General features: G+C 40.5%; 1 protein-coding gene across 1 annotated transcript in view; it reads left to right on the top strand.

Moving 5' to 3' along the window:
* The first annotated feature begins 10815 nt into the window (after positions 1-10815).
* The window catches only part of LOC127654841 (alkyldihydroxyacetonephosphate synthase, peroxisomal-like), a 62088-nt gene continuing 53042 nt past the window's right edge, over positions 10816-19861 (top strand). The window contains exons 1-2 of the mRNA XM_052142336.1: positions 10816-11024; positions 18963-19052. Of these exons, the coding sequence (XP_051998296.1) occupies positions 10858-11024; positions 18963-19052 (257 nt within the window). The 5' untranslated portion in view covers positions 10816-10857. The remainder of the gene's footprint in view (positions 11025-18962; positions 19053-19861) is intronic.

The following is a 19861-nucleotide window of genomic DNA, read 5'->3' as shown; positions in this document are numbered from 1 at the left end:
ACGCGTATACCCTACTAAACCCTACTAAAGCGAAACCTTAAAATGGACTTTCGTAACCTTGACCCTTTATTTAACGACAACTCAATAGAACTGTATTACACATCGGGTAATTTATAGCCTACTGTAGCCTACTTTTATAACCTGGGCTCTCTAGTAACAAAATAATTTGAAATTTCAAACAGAATTATTACATACACTGTAAAATTCTGTAAACCCTAACCCTTCTACATGAACTAACCTTTAAAATTAGCGGTGTAGTTGGTGTAACCTAATGTATTCAGGTTGATTCAGTGATATAATATTTTTTGACTTGAATAAAAACGGTTAAAGGCAAAGTTCACCCCAACCCATTTATTCACCCTCATGCCATCCCAGATATGTATGACTTTCTTTCTTCTGCTGAACACAAAGATTTTTCAAAGACTATCTCAGCTCTGTAGATCTACATATGATGCAAGTGAATGGTGGCCAGAACTTTGAAGTTCCAAAAAGCACATAAAAGCAACATAAAAGCATTCCATACAACTCCAGTGGTTTAATCAATGTTTACGATATGATAGGTGTGGGTGAGAAACAGAACAATATTTAAGTACATTTTTTACTCTAAATCTACGTTCACTTTCAGATAGAAAGTAAAACTAAATAGTCCAATAGTCTTATGGATTACTTTTATGCTGCCTTAATGTGATTTTTGGAGCTGCAAAATTCGGCCACCATTCACTTGCATTGTATGGACCTACAGAGCTGAAATATTCTTCTAAAAATATTTATTTGTGTTCAGCAGAAGAAAGAAAGTCATACACATCTGGGATGGCATGAGGGTAAGTAAATGATGGGATAATTTTCATTTTGAGTGAACTATCCCTTTAAGCTATCGGATACCCAACGCAGATATCTATACTGTAAAAATAAAAATAATTGCAGCTGGCTGACATGGGCTACCTCATCAGTAAAGCCTGTATGATTCTGCGTCTGTGGGGAGTGAGCTGCCATCAGGTTTTAGCTGGTGCCATTGCCCCTGTGCGCCCTCCCCCAATATTTCTACCATGATCAATGGAAAATTGAAATGCTGTGTTCACGCTGTAACACCCCCCATCTACGCCCTTGCCCCTGTGGCCCCTCCCCTAGATCCGGAGGTGGTCTCGATGGAACAAAGTAAACATAGTATCAGGAAAACTATTGTGACCTATGACCATGGCCATTACAGTGTGTCTTTATAATTAAGAAATAGGGACAAATTTAAAGCACACGGCGCGACGAACCTGCATGACCTCATATCTACCTGTCAGTTAGCGACCCCTACTGATCAGACGTGTTCTTTGTCAGTGTCACGTGTGCGTTTTGTCACATTGTAAATCTTTAACATTTAAACCAATGCAAAAGTTTACAATGACAAAACATTAAACCAAAGTAACATTATTTAACTTGGGTTAAACAAATGAATCACAGAGTTGTCCTGTGTGCGGACGATCTGTCCACACAGAAAATGTTTTAAAAGTTTGAAATGATCTCCAAAAAAAAAAAAAAAAAAAAACAGTTGTTGTTTAAACACCAACTCACAGAGTTAAAGTATTCCATGACACCTCAGTCAGTCTGAGACTTCATATATTCTGTGTATTCTCAGTGTAGTTTATACTGTGTCTGTGTGCTCTGTAAAATAAGGGTGACCGGGGCTAATTGTCACATGGTTCTCCAAGTCCATATATGACCATGGTTCTCCAAGTCCAATTGCACAATTTTGGCGTTTTGTTAGTTGGTTTCAAACATCTAGATCATTTTGTGTATTCTATCCTCCAAACTAAAATTGCATTAATCATATTTTTTTAGTAGCTTTGGGTGAACACAATAAAAGCACGCTGCCATACATTAAGATAAACCAACGATGTTGAACTGCGGACAAGGTTTTTTTTTTAATTTTTTTTTTTTATATATAAATGTCTGGTGGAACAAGTTGTCACATGTTTTGAAGACAGTGTTGGGTAAGTCCAAATTACTTGTAGTTACTTACACTGCAATTGTGATCAGATTACTTTACTGATTCCTTAATGGGGAAAGTAATTACATTAAGAATTACACTGAACATTTTCGAACTAAATAATGTCTATATTTCCTCCTAGTTTATGAATCATACACACACAACAAAACATGTTTCTCCCTAACAATGACTTGCTACATTTACCGTTTATAAACATAATTCATGCTATTAATGTATTCTGCATGAATAATATTATTTCAGAAAAAAAGAACTGATTCATTAATTAATCAATTCATTAATTGAAAGCCAGAATTAGAATACTCACAACACTGGTTGAAGGCTACTGTACATACTTTATTAATTGCAGATTCTGTTGACCAAACAGTAGTTGTGTATTTTCATATGGTTTGTTTTCCATTTTTCCTGTATCATTAATTGTTTTACTGTTTAAATTATTGCTCAAAGGTCTATAATATATTTTTTAATACAGGTGTTGTGGAAGATTTGTGGCTTTCTTTATGGCCAGGACATGAACAAAGATATATTCTATGGCCTTTTATGGCTTTTAGATAGTAGTACAGTGTGACAAAAAATGTATTCTTCTCATCAAATCAGTGTAAATAAACAGGTTTCCATTGTGACAACTTACCCCATAGGCTATAGTGGTACAACAAGCCATCCTATAGGTTTAATGTGTGTTAATTAAACTGAAGAAAAAAATATTTATCTTAATAATATCTTATTAAGCTCAAAGTAGCTCCAGCTCTAATCAGTGCAGCCAGCCCCCTGTCTTTAAACCACTAAACTGTAGTTTTCTGCCCCCGAAGCGCGTGCGTGATTGCGCGTGCACGATTGGCAGCTCCACGTCGACATTCTTCCAGCTGCTACACGAAAGGACGCGGCGTGAATGCGCCTCATCAACAGTTTGCAAGAGCGTCATCTGCTCAAATCCTGAGTAAAATCTTCTGCGCTTTTTGACAGCGACAGGAATGCGTTTGGACAAAGCGTCTCTTCTCCCTTTGAACTTTATACAGTGTGTCGACTGTCTCGAGAGTTGCAGCAGGTATGTTCTTTCTTTCATTTTTTTTCTTTCCTTCTCTCCTATGCAAGTGTGCATTACACTCACAGACCGTGCATTTATGCTTATAAAACATTGTCATCTTCTCACTCTGATATGTTCACCTCCTGATGACGTAAAGTTGCTTACTTTGGCCAGAATTAATGTTGCCCTATGTAAACTAACATGGTTACTTAAAAGTCTGAGGGGAAAGTTGTATGTAAATGCATGACATATGACATTCACGCTACTTTTCTTTTTCCTTCAGTCTCCCCTGTCTTAATGTGATTCTTTCGAGAAGTGTGTTAAACTGAGAATGAAATGTTGATGTATTCCAGGATGACATTCTGCTCTGATAAAGTATTGCACTGCTCCAGATTTCGACTCTGTTCGACACGTCATCTGTTCTACGTATCGGCAGCCCCAGTTGTAACTTTACAACTGTGCAAATAGACAGAATTGGACAAGTCCATATCAAATGTGATTGTTTCAGTGCCACAACTGGCCTTTTGTTTGTTTTCTGTAATGCTTTTTTTATGCACTTACTTGTTGCATAGAAACGTGTGTTAGTAGGCATCTGTTTCTGCATTGTAGGCCACATATGGTTTCATTGGGGCTGGTGGCATATGTGCATATGTGAGTAAAAATGTGTCCAAGTTTCCAGCACTATCCATCTTATGCATCATTTAAATTCTTCAGTAACAGTTTACATTAATATCCCCCTTGTAAAGGGTTTATAAAGGGGTTAATTTATGACTAAAAAGGCACTTACAAATGCTTTATAAATAATTGATATGCAGTTATAACAACATGAATAAAAAGGACAACTTAAATGGCCATGGACAATAAAGCGTTATAATGTTATACATGTTATAAATGCTTAATAAATACAAGTATTTATCCTTATATTAATCAAAAACATTAAATGACCCAATTCATGCTCTTTTCAGAATGCAGCAAAAGTAGATTTTATTTTGAGATTAAAAAGAGGGATTATGTCATTTTGTGTTTATATTCATTACTGTAATGTCGTGACTCACTTGTGTTGTCATTTTCTTGTTTTATGTCATAATAATGGTTTTAACTAATCCTAGATACCTTAAGTCCTCTGCAAAAACACTTTTCAGGTCTGAAAGCCTGATAGCCATTAAACCATACTGAACTTTATGTACATGTGTTTCTAATGCTGGCAACTCCTTAATAAATGCTTCATGTGTGCCCATTTTAAATTAAGGTACTTTTACATAGGTAACTAATGTCAAATAATTGTTAAATTTGGTAGCATTTATAACACTAGGAAAAATGGGCCACTATTTGGTAAGTATTGCATGACTGCAAGTCAACTTTTTGTATTATGTTATTATATATATTATAATATATATAATTTATAATGCATTTGTAAATTAATTATTAGTCAATAATGGACCCCTTTATAAACCTTTAACAAAGAGAACATTGATACCTGGCCCCTACATAGGGATTACTACATATTATGACTGCCTGAATGATGTTTTATAATTTAATCACCCAGTCAAATCACTTTTCATTTTAAGACTATTCCATATTCCATACTTGCTATATACTGTACACACAAGAGATTTGTCATAAGAGATGGTACTGTGACATGCATTCTGGTACACATGAGAATTGCAACCTGTCTGTTTCTCATGGAAGGTCGTGGGTGGAGTTACATATAGAAGAAGGATGGTTACTGTGCAGCACTGTGGCTTTCCAAGTAAAGTTCTGTGCTACACTCCGACTCTAATTGTTTGCAGTCAGTGCATTACAGAACTTTGTTTTGGGAGTTTTAAGCTCATGCCTGGAGGAAACAATAATTTCATCTGGAAGAAGCTGCAGCTCCTTGAAAATACCACAACTTGAAATGTTATGTCCCTCAACAACATGCACAAATAAATCGAATCATTATTGTCACTACAACTGTCTTGTCATTCCTTAATCTTAAACTGTTAATACACATAAGATAACTGGGATCATATAAGCCCAAGATTCACATACAGATTGATGTGTTTATGTGGTATAAACTGTATCTTGGTGTTTAATTAGCATAGCAGAGGCCGCCAAAATTGCTAAATGTTTAAAAAAAACTTGCACAGTAACACAGCACTTTCCAATGAAGCATTCCATTCCGTAACCTCAGTGAACACAAAAATGTGTCATTTTCCATTGTTGTAAAGGGAATGTACCACATGTTCTATTTACAAGCGCAGCACTTAAAATGGAGAGTGTAGAGGTTTGTGATGACATCATCAGACCCACAGGACAAGTAGGTATAGGTGCAGGCTGAAGACCTTCAAATGGGTTCGGAATCTCTCAAATGGGGAGGGGTTACTCCAAAAAGAGGGTGGCATCAACTCCAAAAGGGGTCGTCACATTCACTTAAGGTTAAGGTCATGGAAAGGGATAGGTTAGGGGCTCGATTTTGAGTACACACACCCCTTTTTAGCAATGCCTGCAGCTATACCCTTCTCCCACAGGAGGCACACTAGCACATGTCTGGGTCACTCTCACGGTCACATGACTCTTAGAAGGGCACAGGTAACGGCACTAAAAGTCAGTTAAAATTTTCCATATCCTTTAGGGAACAGAAAGGAAACATTTTGTTGGCTCTGATACTACAGCTGAGCTTTCCAATCAGAAGAAAAAAACAATGTTTCATTTGTGTCTAAAATACTAGTGCATCTGTATGAATCATGCAAAGTATGCATCTGGGAAACAAAGGGAAGAGATTTTATTGAGATTCTGTTGAAGCACTTTAAACCAGTGTATTTCCCAAAGCACATCTGCAATTGATTTTTTCAAGCACATAAAGGTTTAAAATGCACAGAAACTGTTTGAATCCATCAGAGTGATAAATATGTAATGACATGTTCAGAATAATAAATTACAAACACAATGTCTGTCTACTGACAGTGTGTCTGCATAGATATCAAGTGTGTTTTTTGTAAAGTTTCTCATGATTTAATGTTATTTAAGAAATAACAAAAATTGGTACGATATTAAAGAATAGGTAAGCAGAACTGCTTGCAATTTTTCTTTTGTCTGTTCACCATGCTTTTCAAGTCCTTCAGCCAAAACAAGTTCCATATAGAAGAGCACTATAGATAATCTATAGCATATACAGTCATAGTTTACTACCACTCTAAAAAAGAAGATTATTTAATGAAAGTTCCCCTTCTGTCGCTCTCTCCACGTTGTGTCGGAGAAGCGACACTAGGGGTCTCTCTTGAGCACTGAATATACCTCTCATCTATGAAAAAAAGCCAATGAGAAGTTGGCAGCTAGTATTTGAATACCCCGCCCCGGACATACGGGTATAAAGGCGAGGCAAATACTAGGGTTCATTCAGAAATTTTCTTCGAAGCCGATGGTCGTGTATGCATGCTGTTGAATTTGACGGCGCATAACAGCGGCTTTCTCCTTTCCTGTGCATTGTTGCCCCTGGGCTCTTCAACAGCACAGATAAAACTCGAAAGAGTTTCCTTAAAAGAGTGATTTTATTTAAAAGAGTAATTTCCTCTAAAAGAGCAAACACAGCAAGCGTTGAACGTCCTTTTCAGGACGCGTCTTTATAAAGATGCCGTTCCGCCACTATGTAGTTCCTGGATGCGGTAGAGTGCTTTCCATTTCAGACGGCCACAGGCATTGTCTCGTGTGTCTGGGTAGCGATCACACCGAGGCTGCATTTGTGGATGGTTCATGTTCTCACTGCGAGAACATGACCATGACAACGTTGTGGTTGCGACTTGTTTTCAACCGAGAACAAGCCACTCCAGCTGCCCCTCGCATTGCTCCTTCTTCCCACGGGATTGAGGACGGTGCGAGTGGTGCTGGAGGTGATTTGGGGATGGCAGAGGGTGCGACTCCGTCGTGTACCAGAGTCCCGCGGACCACCCATTCCCCGGCACGCTCGTTGACTCCCGTCCGTGCTCGAGGCAACAGCAGCTCGCCTCACAGCCAGCCTGTCTATCCTCTAGAGCTCGAAGCGGATGAGCTCGCCGCTGCATTGGAGAGCGCGACGGCTGATGCGGGTGACTCCCCTGGACTGCCGCCTTCGGGTCAGCACCCCCAGGCTGAGGCTGACACTCAGATGTCCGACATGCTTTCCCGGGCCGCCGCCAGTGGGGTCTTGGACTGGAACCCTCCGTCCTCCCCACAGCCATCGTGGTTGGATGACTGGTTCCTGGGCTCTGGCGCCACTCACGGCCACGCCCCCCCGTCCCGTTTTTCCCGGAGGTGCATGATGAGCTGCAAGTCCACCAGGCCAAGACGCTCAAAGAATTGCACGGGGGTACCCCTGATCCTGACGTGCTGCAGGAACTGCGCTCAGCGACCGACCTCGCCCTCAGAGCCACGATGGTCACAGCGCAGTCACTCGGGCAGGCAATGGCCACCCTCGTGGTCCAGGAATGACACCTGTGGCTGAACTTGGTCGAGATGCGTGAGACCGACAAGACTCGCTTTCTCGACGCCCCAGTCTCCCAGTTCGGCTCTTCGGCGACACCGTCGAGGACGTTACCCAGCAGTTCTCCGCGGTGAAGAAACAGACGGAGGCGATCTCCCAGATCCTGCCCCACCACAAACGTGCCGCCTTGGGCCATGCCCCGTCTGCTCGCCGAGGGCGTCCCCCTGCGAAGAAACAACAGGCTGCTCCGCCTCAACCTGGGCCCAGCTCTCAGCCCACGCGTCGGGCGCCCCGCAGGAAGCCGACGGCACGTCTCACGGACCCCCTCGAGGACCCGGAAGGCTCCCAGGCGCTCCTGAGATGGATGACCCAGAGCCCAAGACGTTAGCTCCGGAGATGGTAAGACCGCTCCGTCCCCCGGTGGAGGGCCGGGAGGAGAATTTTGTTTTGAAAGCATTTCATTTGCCGCTCCCATTGAACGCGTTCGACGGCCAGGCATTTCAGTACAAAGTCCTCCCCTTCGGTATGTCTCTGTCCATCTCCTTTCTCGGCATGGAGTTAGACTCAGTCTCATTGTCCGCACGTCTCACCAACGAGCGTGCACAGTCGGTGCTGAAATGCCTCACAAAGTACAAGCCATGCACAACGGTCCTCTAAAACTCTTCCAGAGGCTCCTGGGGCATATAGCATCCTCCGCCGCAGTCACGCCGCTGGGGTTGATGCATATGAGTCTACTTCAGCACTGGCTTCGGACTCGAGTCCCGAGACGAGCATGGCGCCACGACACGCACCGTGTGATAATCACCCCTGCATGCCGCCAAACACTCAAAGCCTGGACAGACCTCTGCTTTCTACGGGCAGCTGCGGGCCTTTGGAGAGGGGCCCCGCTATGCTGGCATATCAATTGCCTAGAGTTGTTCACTGTTTTCTTTGCCCTGCGACAGTTCCTCCCGTTAATTCGAGACAAACATGTCCTAATCAGGTCAGACAGCACCACTGCGGTAGCATACATAAATCGCCAAGGCAGCGTACGCTCCTGCCACATGTCACGACTCGCCCGTTGTCTTCTCCTTTGGAGCCAGCAGCGACTCAGGTGTCACTCACATCCCCGGCAAACTCAATGTAGTAGCGGACGCGCTGTCACGACAATGCTTGCCCAGTGGAGAGTGGAGGCTTCACCCCCAGTCGGTCCAGCTGATTTGGGAACGATTCGGCAAGGCCCAGGTAGACCTGCTTGCCTCCCGAGAGACCTCCTACTGCCCGCTGTGGTATGGCCGAACAGAGGCTCCCCTCGGGGCAGAAGCGCTGGCACACAGATGGCCCACGGGGCTGCGCAAGTACGCATTTCCCCCAGTAAGCCTTCTTGCACAGGTGCTGTGCAAGGTCAGCGAGGACGAGGAGCAAGTCACACTAGTGGCTCCATACTGGCCCACCCGGGCCTGGATCTCTGACCTCGTACTCCTCGCGACAGCCCCTCCCTGGCGAATTCCCCTGAGGAAGGACCTTCTTTCTCAGGGGCAGGGCACGCTCTGGCATCCACATCCAGACCTCTGGAAACTCCACGTCTGGTCCCTGGACGGGACGTGGAAGATCTAGCTGGCCTACCACCTACTGTCGTAGACACGATCAACCAAGCCAGAGCCCCTTCAACCAGGCAGCTCTACGCCCTGAAGTGGCGCTTGTTCGCAAATTGGTGTTCTTCCCGGGCTGAAGACCCACAGAGGTGCGCAGTTAGGTCAGTGCTCCTATTCCTGCAGGAGAGGTTGGAGGGGAGGCTGTTTCCGTCCACCTCGAAGGTGTATGTTGCTGCTATCGCGGCCCACCATGACGCAGTAGACGGCAAGTCCCTTGGTAAGCACGACTTAATCATCAGGTTCCTAAGAGGCGCCCGGAGGTTAAATCCCTCCCGGCCAAGCCTGTTCCCCACCTGGGACCTCTCTGTAGTCCTCACGGGCCTCCAGAGACCTCCCTTTGAGCTGCTAGAATCAGTTGGACTCAGGGACCTCTCTCTTAAGACTGCCCTGCTGATCGCACTCGCTTCCATCAAGAGGGTCGGGGACCTGCAAGCGTTCTCTGTCAGCGACACTTGCCTGGAGTTCGGTCCGGCAGACACTCATGTGATCCTAAGACTGCGACCGGGCTACGTGCCCATGGTTCCTACCACGTCCTTTAGAGACCAGGTAGTGAACCTGCAAGCGCTGCCCCGGGAGGAGGCAGACCCATCCCCATCGTTGCTGTGTCCGGTATGTGCTTTGCGTACCTATTTGGACTGCACACAGAGTTTTAGACACTCTGAGCAGCTCTTTGTATGCTTTGGGGGACAGCGGAAAGGAAATGCTGTCTCGACAAGGAGTGTTGCGTCCTCGTGGGCACTGGCCAGGGGTACCTCCCTGGCAGACATTTATAGAGCAGCGGGTTGGGCGACACCCAACACCTTTACGAGATACTTTAATCTCAGGGTTGAGTCAGTTTCATCTCGTGTTTTCTCAGGTCCGAGCCAGTAGAACTCGGTAACACGCTGATGGGCTGACCAGTGAATTGCTTGCATATACGCCCTTTCCCTCGCTTGAGGTAAAACTGTGCGTCTTTTTTCCCAGGAGATTCCACTCAACTCAATCCCTGGTTTTCCTTGGGTACGTTTCGGCTGCCTACCGGTCGCTGTGTGTAGCAACTCCCCCCTCGCTGAGGCTGGATCTACCACCGCACCACTTCCACGTGTCGCCTAAAAACACATGTGATGTATTCACCACCTTACCTCCCCAGCTGCCGTGTTAGCACACTGAAACAGCAATGTGATAGATTGTGAGCAGACTTATGAAGCAATGGCTTACATGTGATTGGCTGCAAATTACCCAGCTAATGGTGCGATGATGTACAGAACTACGCTGTGCTTACATTTATATTATGTTGGATATTAAAAGTTTTTATGTCTATTTGTTTATGGTGTAGCTGTAGACACAGTATAAAGTATTTAGATTTTTAGAATAAAACATAATGTTATTATTTTGAGGTGATAAGGTAAAATTAAATCCTTGGGCTAAGATTCCCAGGTGGGGGGTCTTCTTGCCCCAGTAGTGTGGTAAGATGGCCTCTTTTCATATTTTTTTTATTTCGTGCTATGACAACAAAATTAGAAAATGTTTCTATTTATTTCCCTTGATAATATGTTGGATGACGCAGCGAAAACGGGCTTCCATAACAATTCTAAAAAAACGGCAAAAGATATTTAAATGGGATGATTTATGAATATATTTCGGTAAAACTCCTCTGTGTTATAACAAGTGGAGGAGGGCGGGCAGAGAGGCGGAGAGCGGTGCGAGTGACGCGTCGCGGGTGTAGTCTCTACCTCACATCCCTCCATGAGCAGCGCTGCTGACCTCTGACAGCAAACACGGAAGCAGCATGGCGTCAAACAGCAGCAGCAGCACTGCTCAGCACAGACTTAGGATCATATCCGGACATTTGCAAAAACGGCCAGAGGATGAAAGTACGGGCATCGCTGCCCAAGAGTGCTCAGCCGAGACTCCCAAATCCACCCCGATCAGACTGACACCAGTGCCGAAGAGAAGGTACAGTACGTGCGGAGGGGATGCGCGCAAGAACCTGTTTGCTATGTGTTCATTACACGTAGATCATTCAGATAAATAAACGATACATTTAAATATCAGTTGGGTAATACATGAACTAAAAGCAGCAGCGGGCGTTACATTGTGTCATTATGGGCGCTGGAGAACATTTCGCCCATCTATACAAAGTGTCCATTCATCCCCGGAGGAGGGTGCGGTGGCGAGATATCTGCACACAGTTGACAGAGTCAACGATCTTTATTCTTATTATCTATTTTCATTGAGCTGTAATGGAGGTTACGCTCGTAACAGTGCACGTTATAAACTCCGATCAGTCCTTAAGCGAGAAATCACCCACCTAGTCTGTAGTCATCTATTCAAACATGAAGTAAACAGGACTACACTGGGCAGAATGAGAGATTGGTATCCAACAAAAAATGTTTGCTTCTCAGATAAGTTACTTTTAAGGTTGTTTTTTGTTAGGAAGGAACGTTTTTGTCTTAAACGTTTGTTTTTCGTTGTGCATGATGGTTCCCCTAACGTTTCTCTGTGAACATTTCTAACCATACTGCAATATTATATAAATTATCAATCCACAAGCCATGTCTGTCTTTATCTACTCCTCACATACAGTTAAATACATGAAATAGCACACAAGTCATGCAGTAAAGTGACTTTTGTGATTCTATTTGTCTGCTTGACAGCCCTAGTCATTATCTATGATTTATGTATACTGGGGGAAAAAAAACTAGTTTAAAGATTAAAAACAATGTTTTCTGGCCCAATTCAGAAGATCTGATTTTTAATGGGTTAAAAGGGTGGAATAAAAGAGTTTCAGTGAATAAAAGCAACAGAGAGTCAAAGGAAAACAGAAAAATAAGGTAGAAAAGACTGATGAGAAAACAAATGTGAGTACTGTACTGTATATAATCTATTTTGAATTTGATCATATAAATACAAAATTAAGGGAATTTGAGTTTTGTGAAGCCATACAATGAAGGGTGTAAAGAAGAAGAGCAAAATGTATTTTATGAGCTTTATTATAAATTGAGATAATAAGATTTTGAGCATCTTGAGTAGAAAGAGACTAAGAAATAGATGACAGTATAATTGAATTCATTGTATATTAGTATATTTAGTCACAGTTTGTGAAATACAAGGTTGTATTTTCTTAAAGACAAGTAAAATTTTTATAAAAAATGTTCACTAGTTTGTTAAAATGTTCTTTGGATGTTTGACGTGTGTCGATAGTAAGACCAAGGTATTTACAATGTTGCGTAATGGTTGTGTGATTGACTGGCTATGGATAGTAATGGGATTTTGCACTCTGTTTTCTTAATGTTTAATGAGAGATGACTGTGGTTCAACACTTTTTATATATATAATGTATTCATGTTTTCATTTAGTGTGGTTGTGATTTGTTCTAAGCAGCAGCTTGATGAAAGGGTGTTGGTTATTTCTCTCTATAGTTTAAACAACAAACTGGCCCGAGGCTCTTAATGGCATATAATGTACATTACAGCACATGCATTTAAGTTAAAATAAATAATTGTATTTGTCAGGGCAGGGTGTCCTCTTTAAAGATTCACTATGACTTAAAATAATGGCATGTACGGTCTCAAGAAAGCCGCTACACTGGACAAAATTTTTTGTCGTTCCTTTGTTTAAGAGTACCGGGCATTCTTTTGCTTTCCTAGACATTGCAGAGGGTACATATGACAATCTTTTCTCTGCCTGAACTTCTCAGTCTGAACTGATCTGACTTCCCCTGGTCGGCACATATGTGTGATCTTTTCTGGATGTGTGGAAACTTTTGGAGCAATAGACTTTACTTTTAGTGCACTGCACTGTTTATTTTATTGATAAGATACTGCTGGAATTTTCTGTTTTAAGTGTGTTGTCAAAGAGATGGTTAATGTGGAGGTTGTTTTGGTGCCAACAGTATTAGAAAAGCTCATTTGCTTCTAGGTTGTTCAAATGAAAAGAGCTCTTTTGAGACATCTTGCATTTATTTTAATAAATGCATTTGTTGGTCACATCACAAAGACGATACATTGTTAGTGTTTTTGATAAAATGATTGTGCTAGGATACACTGGAGCTGTCAAGTGTAAAAAAAAACGCACAATGAATGGTGTGAAAGAACAGGTGTGTCTGACATGACAATTCTTTGACTCTGTAATGCAGAAATTGCTGGAAAAAGTATGGTTGTGCAAAGATACCAATTTTCATAATCGATTAGTTGATGCTATTAGTTTAATTAGCTATTAGTATATATTATATGATATATTGAAACAGTATCTTATTTGATATTTTTGTGTTGCTTTCCAGTACAATATATCCAAACACTCTTAAAACAAAATAGATTTACTTGACATGCAAAATATCATAGGATATTATTATTAAGCCTTGTTTTTAAAGAAATCTGACAAAATTAAGTGAACTTTATGCTTAAATCTGCTTATGGGGTAAGAAAAATAAACATGTTTTCCTTTTAATTGTTTTTTTTTTTTTTTAACCCATTGTAGTTTTTTCTTATTTTAAGCAGAAACCTTACTAAATTTAGTCAGATTTCTCTCAAAACAAGACATAACTTATATCATTTTGCTTGTCAAGTCAAGTAAATATATCTTGTTTTAAGTAGAGGTCGACCGATGGTGGATTTTGCCGATACTGATAACAAAGGTGTTTTATATATATTAGGGCTGTCAATCGATTTCAAATTTTAATCGAATTAATTACATGATGTCCTGATTAATTAATCGCGATTAATCGCATATACAAATATTTGCTGAGAAAGCCCCTCATATAACAATAATTAAATATATGATTAAGTAATTATACATAGTTATCTATAAATATTGAAAAAATTATATTTATATATATATATATATATATATATATATATAAGAAATTCAGAAAATTAAAATGCATTACATTTTTGTGGCTGAAGAGTTAATCATTGATAAGACAACACAAAAAGCAGCTTTAGAATACAATGTATTGTTTTCTACCATATTATTGAACATAAGTCAATCATTGGCATACAGTTCACAGCAATCCATTTCACAAGTGAATTTGACAATCAGTTCGAGATTTATTATGAGGGCTTGTTTAAGCAATTTCAACAAGCGTCAGACATGCTTGAGTAGTGTCTCGGGTGCGTTGCGTAATAAACAAAAAATGTCACTGTGTCAAGTTAAATATAGTTTAATACTTGGAACACATCTTGAGATCCCTTAGTTCGAATTTGTGCTCCATCAAATGTTTTGAATGTAACGAATGTCAGTTTTGTGCTGTCTGGTTGTTTTCTTCACTGTATAAACTGTGCATTGCCATTGCCCATACAGCGGAAATTTCAATGACTGCCCTCTTGAGTAAACAGGTGGTACTACAAGCTTGCATTTCTCAGGAATCCTCCTTATTGCAATCCAGGGGCATTGCGTTTAATTGCGTACATTTTTTAACACGTTATTTTTTATAACAGCCCTAATATATATATATATATATATATATATATATATATATATATATATATATATATATATATATATATATATATATATATACATACATACATACAGACACACACACACTGGTGGCCAAAAGTTTGGAATAATGTGCAGATTTTGCTGTTTTGGAAGGAAATTGGTACTTTAAATCACCAAAGTGGCATTCAACTGATATGCCATATATATATAAAAAGGTGTTCTGCTAAACTAATAACAAGGTAAATGAGGGTGTGGGTATCACTTAAGACAGCACTGACATGACAGCACATGGCAATGAAAAAGCTGACAAAGCTATGTGCTTACAACAACAAAAAACACAAGTGTCAGGATCCAGCCACAAAAAATAAATAAATTAACACGATTCGGCAAAGAAAATTCTTCTGAACCCAAACAATTTATTATTTTTAGAAACAAAACAATACTTATATACTTTTTAACTACAAATGTTCGCTTCCGTACATATCTGTGATGCGCGCTCATGACAGGGATGTCATCTTCAAGCTCGTTGGTAAGGTCATGTGGAGGAGGAGGCAGGAAGCGTGTCATTGTTTACAAGAGGAGCAGAATGTCATTAATTGTCACACTGACATGTTTTGATCATGCTACAAACAACTGCAATAGACTAAACTGTAAGCTGTAAAGAGAAACATTTACGAAAGTCTAGTAATTGTCAATTGTAAACAAAAATTTGTCTTCTATGCGGAGCCTAGCGGTCAAATTACAAATATACGAAAGACTCAGATTCCAATACCCAGTCAGGAGGTGAACTAATCAGTTCTGTTTCCTGTAGAGCCTTTGCAGCTGTCACGTGACGAACAAAATTACTTCAATAAAAATGTGTTCATTTTGCTGAATAAGATTCAAAGATCCATGTCAGTGAAATGATCCCATCATTCCATCACTATTCAAAAGCACTGACACCATCTCGTCTCTCAATTTAACACCTCGACGACAACAAATCCACAGTGGACTCAATTGTTACTGCGAAATTTGGTGAGAGGGAAAGTACAGTATAATTCAGCGTTACTCACGGCAGGCAAATGCACAAAGGAAAATCGATTTGCGATACGCGAGTGGTGTTTTTAATAGTTGACTAGTTGGTGCAGAACGAGTATTCGATTAGTTGAGTACTTGTGCAGAACCCACATTCTAGTACATCCGATTTGTAAATAAATTGTTCTTTGATTCAGATCTTTTAGACGATCTAGTTCACAAAACCGGTCTGATTGATTCGTTCATGAATCAGACTGATCCGGTTCTTGGGGTTAACTCCCTGACTCAATGCTCCAGTTGCAGACTCACTGGAAGGGAATAAGGGAGCAGTGAATAATGACTTATTTTGGTCTGTTCCTCAAACAAAGTTCTCATGACTTTAAAAGACTTAGAATATTGCACACAAGACATATAGGCCACTTTAGAGATACTCTTTATGGTGCCTTTTTGTCTTTCTTGAGTTTGGAATGATATGATGACAGCTTTTTCATTTTTGACTGAACTATTACTTTAAGCAATTGTGTGAATTTTTTAGGGTACTATCTATTAATTGACTGATCTGGCAACACATCTAGTATCTCACTCTAGTACAGTGCATCCAGAAAGTATTCACAGTGCTTCACATTTTCCACATTTTGTTATGTTACAGCATTATTCCAAAATTGATTAAATTCATTATTTTCCTCAAAATTCTACAAACAATACCCCATAATGACAACATGAAAGAAGTTTGTTTGAAATCTTTGCAAATTTATTAAAAATAAAAAAATAGAAAAATTCACATGTACATAAGTATTCACAGCCTTTACCATGACACTCAAAATTGAGCTCAGGTGCATCCTGGTTCGACTGATCATCCTTGAGATGTTTCTACAACTTGATTGGAGTCCACCTGTGGTAAATTCAGTTGATTGGGCATGATTTGGAAAGGCACACACCTGTCTATATAAGGTCTCACAGTTAACAGTGCATGTCAGAGCACAAACCAAGCCATGAAGTCCAAGGAATTGTCTGTAGACCTCTGAGACAGGATTGTATCGAGGCACAGATCCGGGGAAGGGTACAGAAAAATGTCTGCAGCATTGAAGGTCCCAATGAGCACAGTGGCCTCCATCGTCCGTAAATGGAAGAAGTTTGGAACCACCAGGAATCTTCCTGGAGCTGGTCACCCGGCCAAACTGAGCGATCGGGGGAGAAGGGCCTTAGTCAGGGAGGTGACCAATAACCCGATGGTCACTCTGACAGAGCTCCAGCATTTCTCTGTGGAGAAAGGAGAACCTTCCAGAAGAACAACCATCTCTGCAGCACTCCACCAATCAGGCCTGTATGGTAGAGTGGTCAGACGTAAGCCACTCCTCAGTAAAAGGCACATGACAGCCTGCCTGGAGTTTACCAAAAGGCACCTGAAGGACTCTCAGACCATGAGAAACAAAATTATCTGGTCTGATGAAATAAAGCTTGAACTCTTTGGCCTGAATGGCAAGTGTCATGTCTGGAAGAAACCAGGCACCGCTCATCACCTAGCCAAAACCATCCCTACAGTGAAGCATGGTTCATCCCTACATCCCTGCTCTTTCATTTTACATTTACATTTACATTTATGCATTTGGCAGACGCTTTTATCCAAAGCGACTTACAGTGCACTTATTACAGGGACAATCCCCCCAGAGCAACCTGGAGTTAAGTGCCTTGCTCAAGGACACAATGGTGGTGGCTGTGGGGATTGAACCAGCGAACCATTTGCTGTGGAAAGTCTTCATGATTGTCTGTATTTCCCATGCATTTGATGAGATGTTGTCAGGGTTTGAGTGTCTCTGTTTCTCAGAAGATCAGCAGCAGACCTGCATTCCAGCCTCAGATCACACACTCACGTGTTTCTGCACACTGACACTGTGTGTTTGGAGCTGGAGTCTCCACAGCAGGCGGATTGCTCAAGAGATCACAGCTGCGCTACAATCCTGCAGTAATGAACATGTGCTGATTGTTAAAGGAATGTTCTGTGCTAAATACAAGTTAAGCTAAATCGACAGCATTTATGTGATAATGTTGAATACCACAGGAAATAATATCGACTCGTCTCTCATTTAAAAAAAAAAAAAAAAAAAGAAAAACTAAAAATGTTGGTTCCAGTTCATAAAAATGTAAATACACACTATTAAAAAAGTATAGCAACAAGACATACAATATGTGTGTTAACTAGATATTAGTGTAATTAAATTGCTTACAAACCTTATCTGTGTCAAGTTATATCTGATTGTACAACTTTGTTGTCAGGGCGATGGTAAACCCTGTAATCCCGGTAAACATTCGTATCACAATAAAATCGTGTTAACGCCTATTGTTTATGTCTTGTGGTTATACATTTGAAATAGTGTACTGGCCCTGTTTACTTTTGTAAGTGACATTTCGTAACTGTGATTTTTTATTTTATTTATTTATTTTTTATTTTTTTGATATACAGTAAACAAAGGAAAAGTCAAGATTGATTTTTGTTTATGGTAATCAACATTGAGTGAGCTGAACTTTGGTTTTATTGAAAGTGATGGGGACAAGTCCCCCGCATATTCTACGCCCTTGGCTGAAGTAATATTATGTTTTCTCAGGTCCACAGACAATTACATTGTTTTTCAAATCTAAAGTGAAGTGTTCTGGGACAGCTGACACTTCTTGTTATGTGTTCGAACTTCGATTCCTCGCGTGTGGACGTTTCCACATAACATTCGATTTGTAATCAGGGAATATTTTTAATCAAGTAAATTAATAATCAAATTGTGACCGCTCCGAACACAAGGTTGTGTCTCTTCAATAAAATGCTCTGTATAAACTATATAAATGTCCTAGTTTAAATCAAATGTCTGTTTTCTGTTTTTTGTTGTTGACTGAATCTTTTCGAATTATGTTTTTTAAATTGTTTTGTCCACTGGAACGATCAACCCCAATTTAAACAAAAGTACAACCCGCTGACGAGACTGTGTCTGTCCGCACAGCATCCATTTTTTTAATTAATTTTTTTTAACAGCATGTTACATCTCTGAATAAGGCCCATTACTGATGCTCACTCTTGCTGTTGAACAAAACCTCTGACCCTAAGTAATAAGTATTCAACTTTGGCATGGAACACATCCTGTGCATTTGTTCTACAAACATGAATGATATCTCAAATCTTGAGACTTGTTGAACGTAGATGTGATGTTACTTTTCTAAGCAATCAGAAGGGGTGATGAAAGTGGTGAAAAAAAATCAAGATAGTAGCACATTTACTGAAACTCGTTTAAACAACTTCTTATCTCTTTTTCTTCTTTATATCAAAAAGATCTTCAGAATTTTCATAGTAACTTATAACTTGGTCATGAGTGATCATTATCATTATGTCAAGTTAGGAGTTTATAAACTATATAAACTTTCTATGTTCTCTCTCTCTCTCTCTCTCTCTCTCAGGCAGGAGATCATGAAATGGAATGGCTGGGGTTACAGTGACTCGAGGTTCTTGTTTAATAAAATAGGTCAAGCAGAGTTCACAGGGAAAAGGTGAGTATGACGCTCAGGTCATTTTGGAAAGGACTCAGATTAGCTGCCTTACTACTGACTTAAAAACAGGCCCAGGAAGAATTTCCAGTCTTGTTTTTGCATTTTCTTTGTTATTCTGCAGAATGGGTTTAAACATGATCAGATATGTTAATTGGAACTGAGAGTGCTACATTCTGATTGGTAGCTGCCTTAAAGTATTATATCTTGTAGCGGCATTGTTGTGCATGATATTCACTTTGATAGCGTTGTTAAAAATAAATGTTACTTTGTACAACCTTCACATTGCATTCCTTCAAAGGCGATGGGAGGTTTACTCTGAATTGCTGCGTTCCAGACCGTACATTGAATGGCAATTTTTCGCATACACAGGAAGAGGATTTAAGAGTTTTCTTATGTTTCATTATGAACTAATAACTTTTGGAAAATGCTTGAAAACAGCAGTGTGGACGAAGAAAGTTTCAAAACAAAAACGCCTTTTTCAGATGTATCCGGATTAATGTGGACGTTGCCTAAGAATTATGGGCGTTCCAATTGTGCGGCGTTCTGTCACTGAGAATGGGCTGCGATAAGCTAAAATGAGCCACCGCGTTATACACAACGGACTACAAAATGTTCTGTATAATGTTCTGCAATATGCAGCAAAGGCCTGTGAAATAAACAACTTTTGGCTCAACACCCCAACTTTTGATCTTTCCCATTGATCTTCAATGATCAGTCAATTTTGACTGCGAATTTCAAAAGTGTTGCTTTTTTTCATGGCTACTTAGACTTATCGAATTTTTTTTTTCAGATAGCAAATGGAGGAAAAG

The sequence above is a fragment of the Xyrauchen texanus genome, chromosome 14 (genome assembly GCF_025860055.1).
Source record: "Xyrauchen texanus isolate HMW12.3.18 chromosome 14, RBS_HiC_50CHRs, whole genome shotgun sequence".
Taxonomy (NCBI): Eukaryota; Metazoa; Chordata; class Actinopteri; order Cypriniformes; family Catostomidae; genus Xyrauchen; species Xyrauchen texanus.
This window is presented reverse-complemented; position numbering and strand designations above follow the sequence as displayed.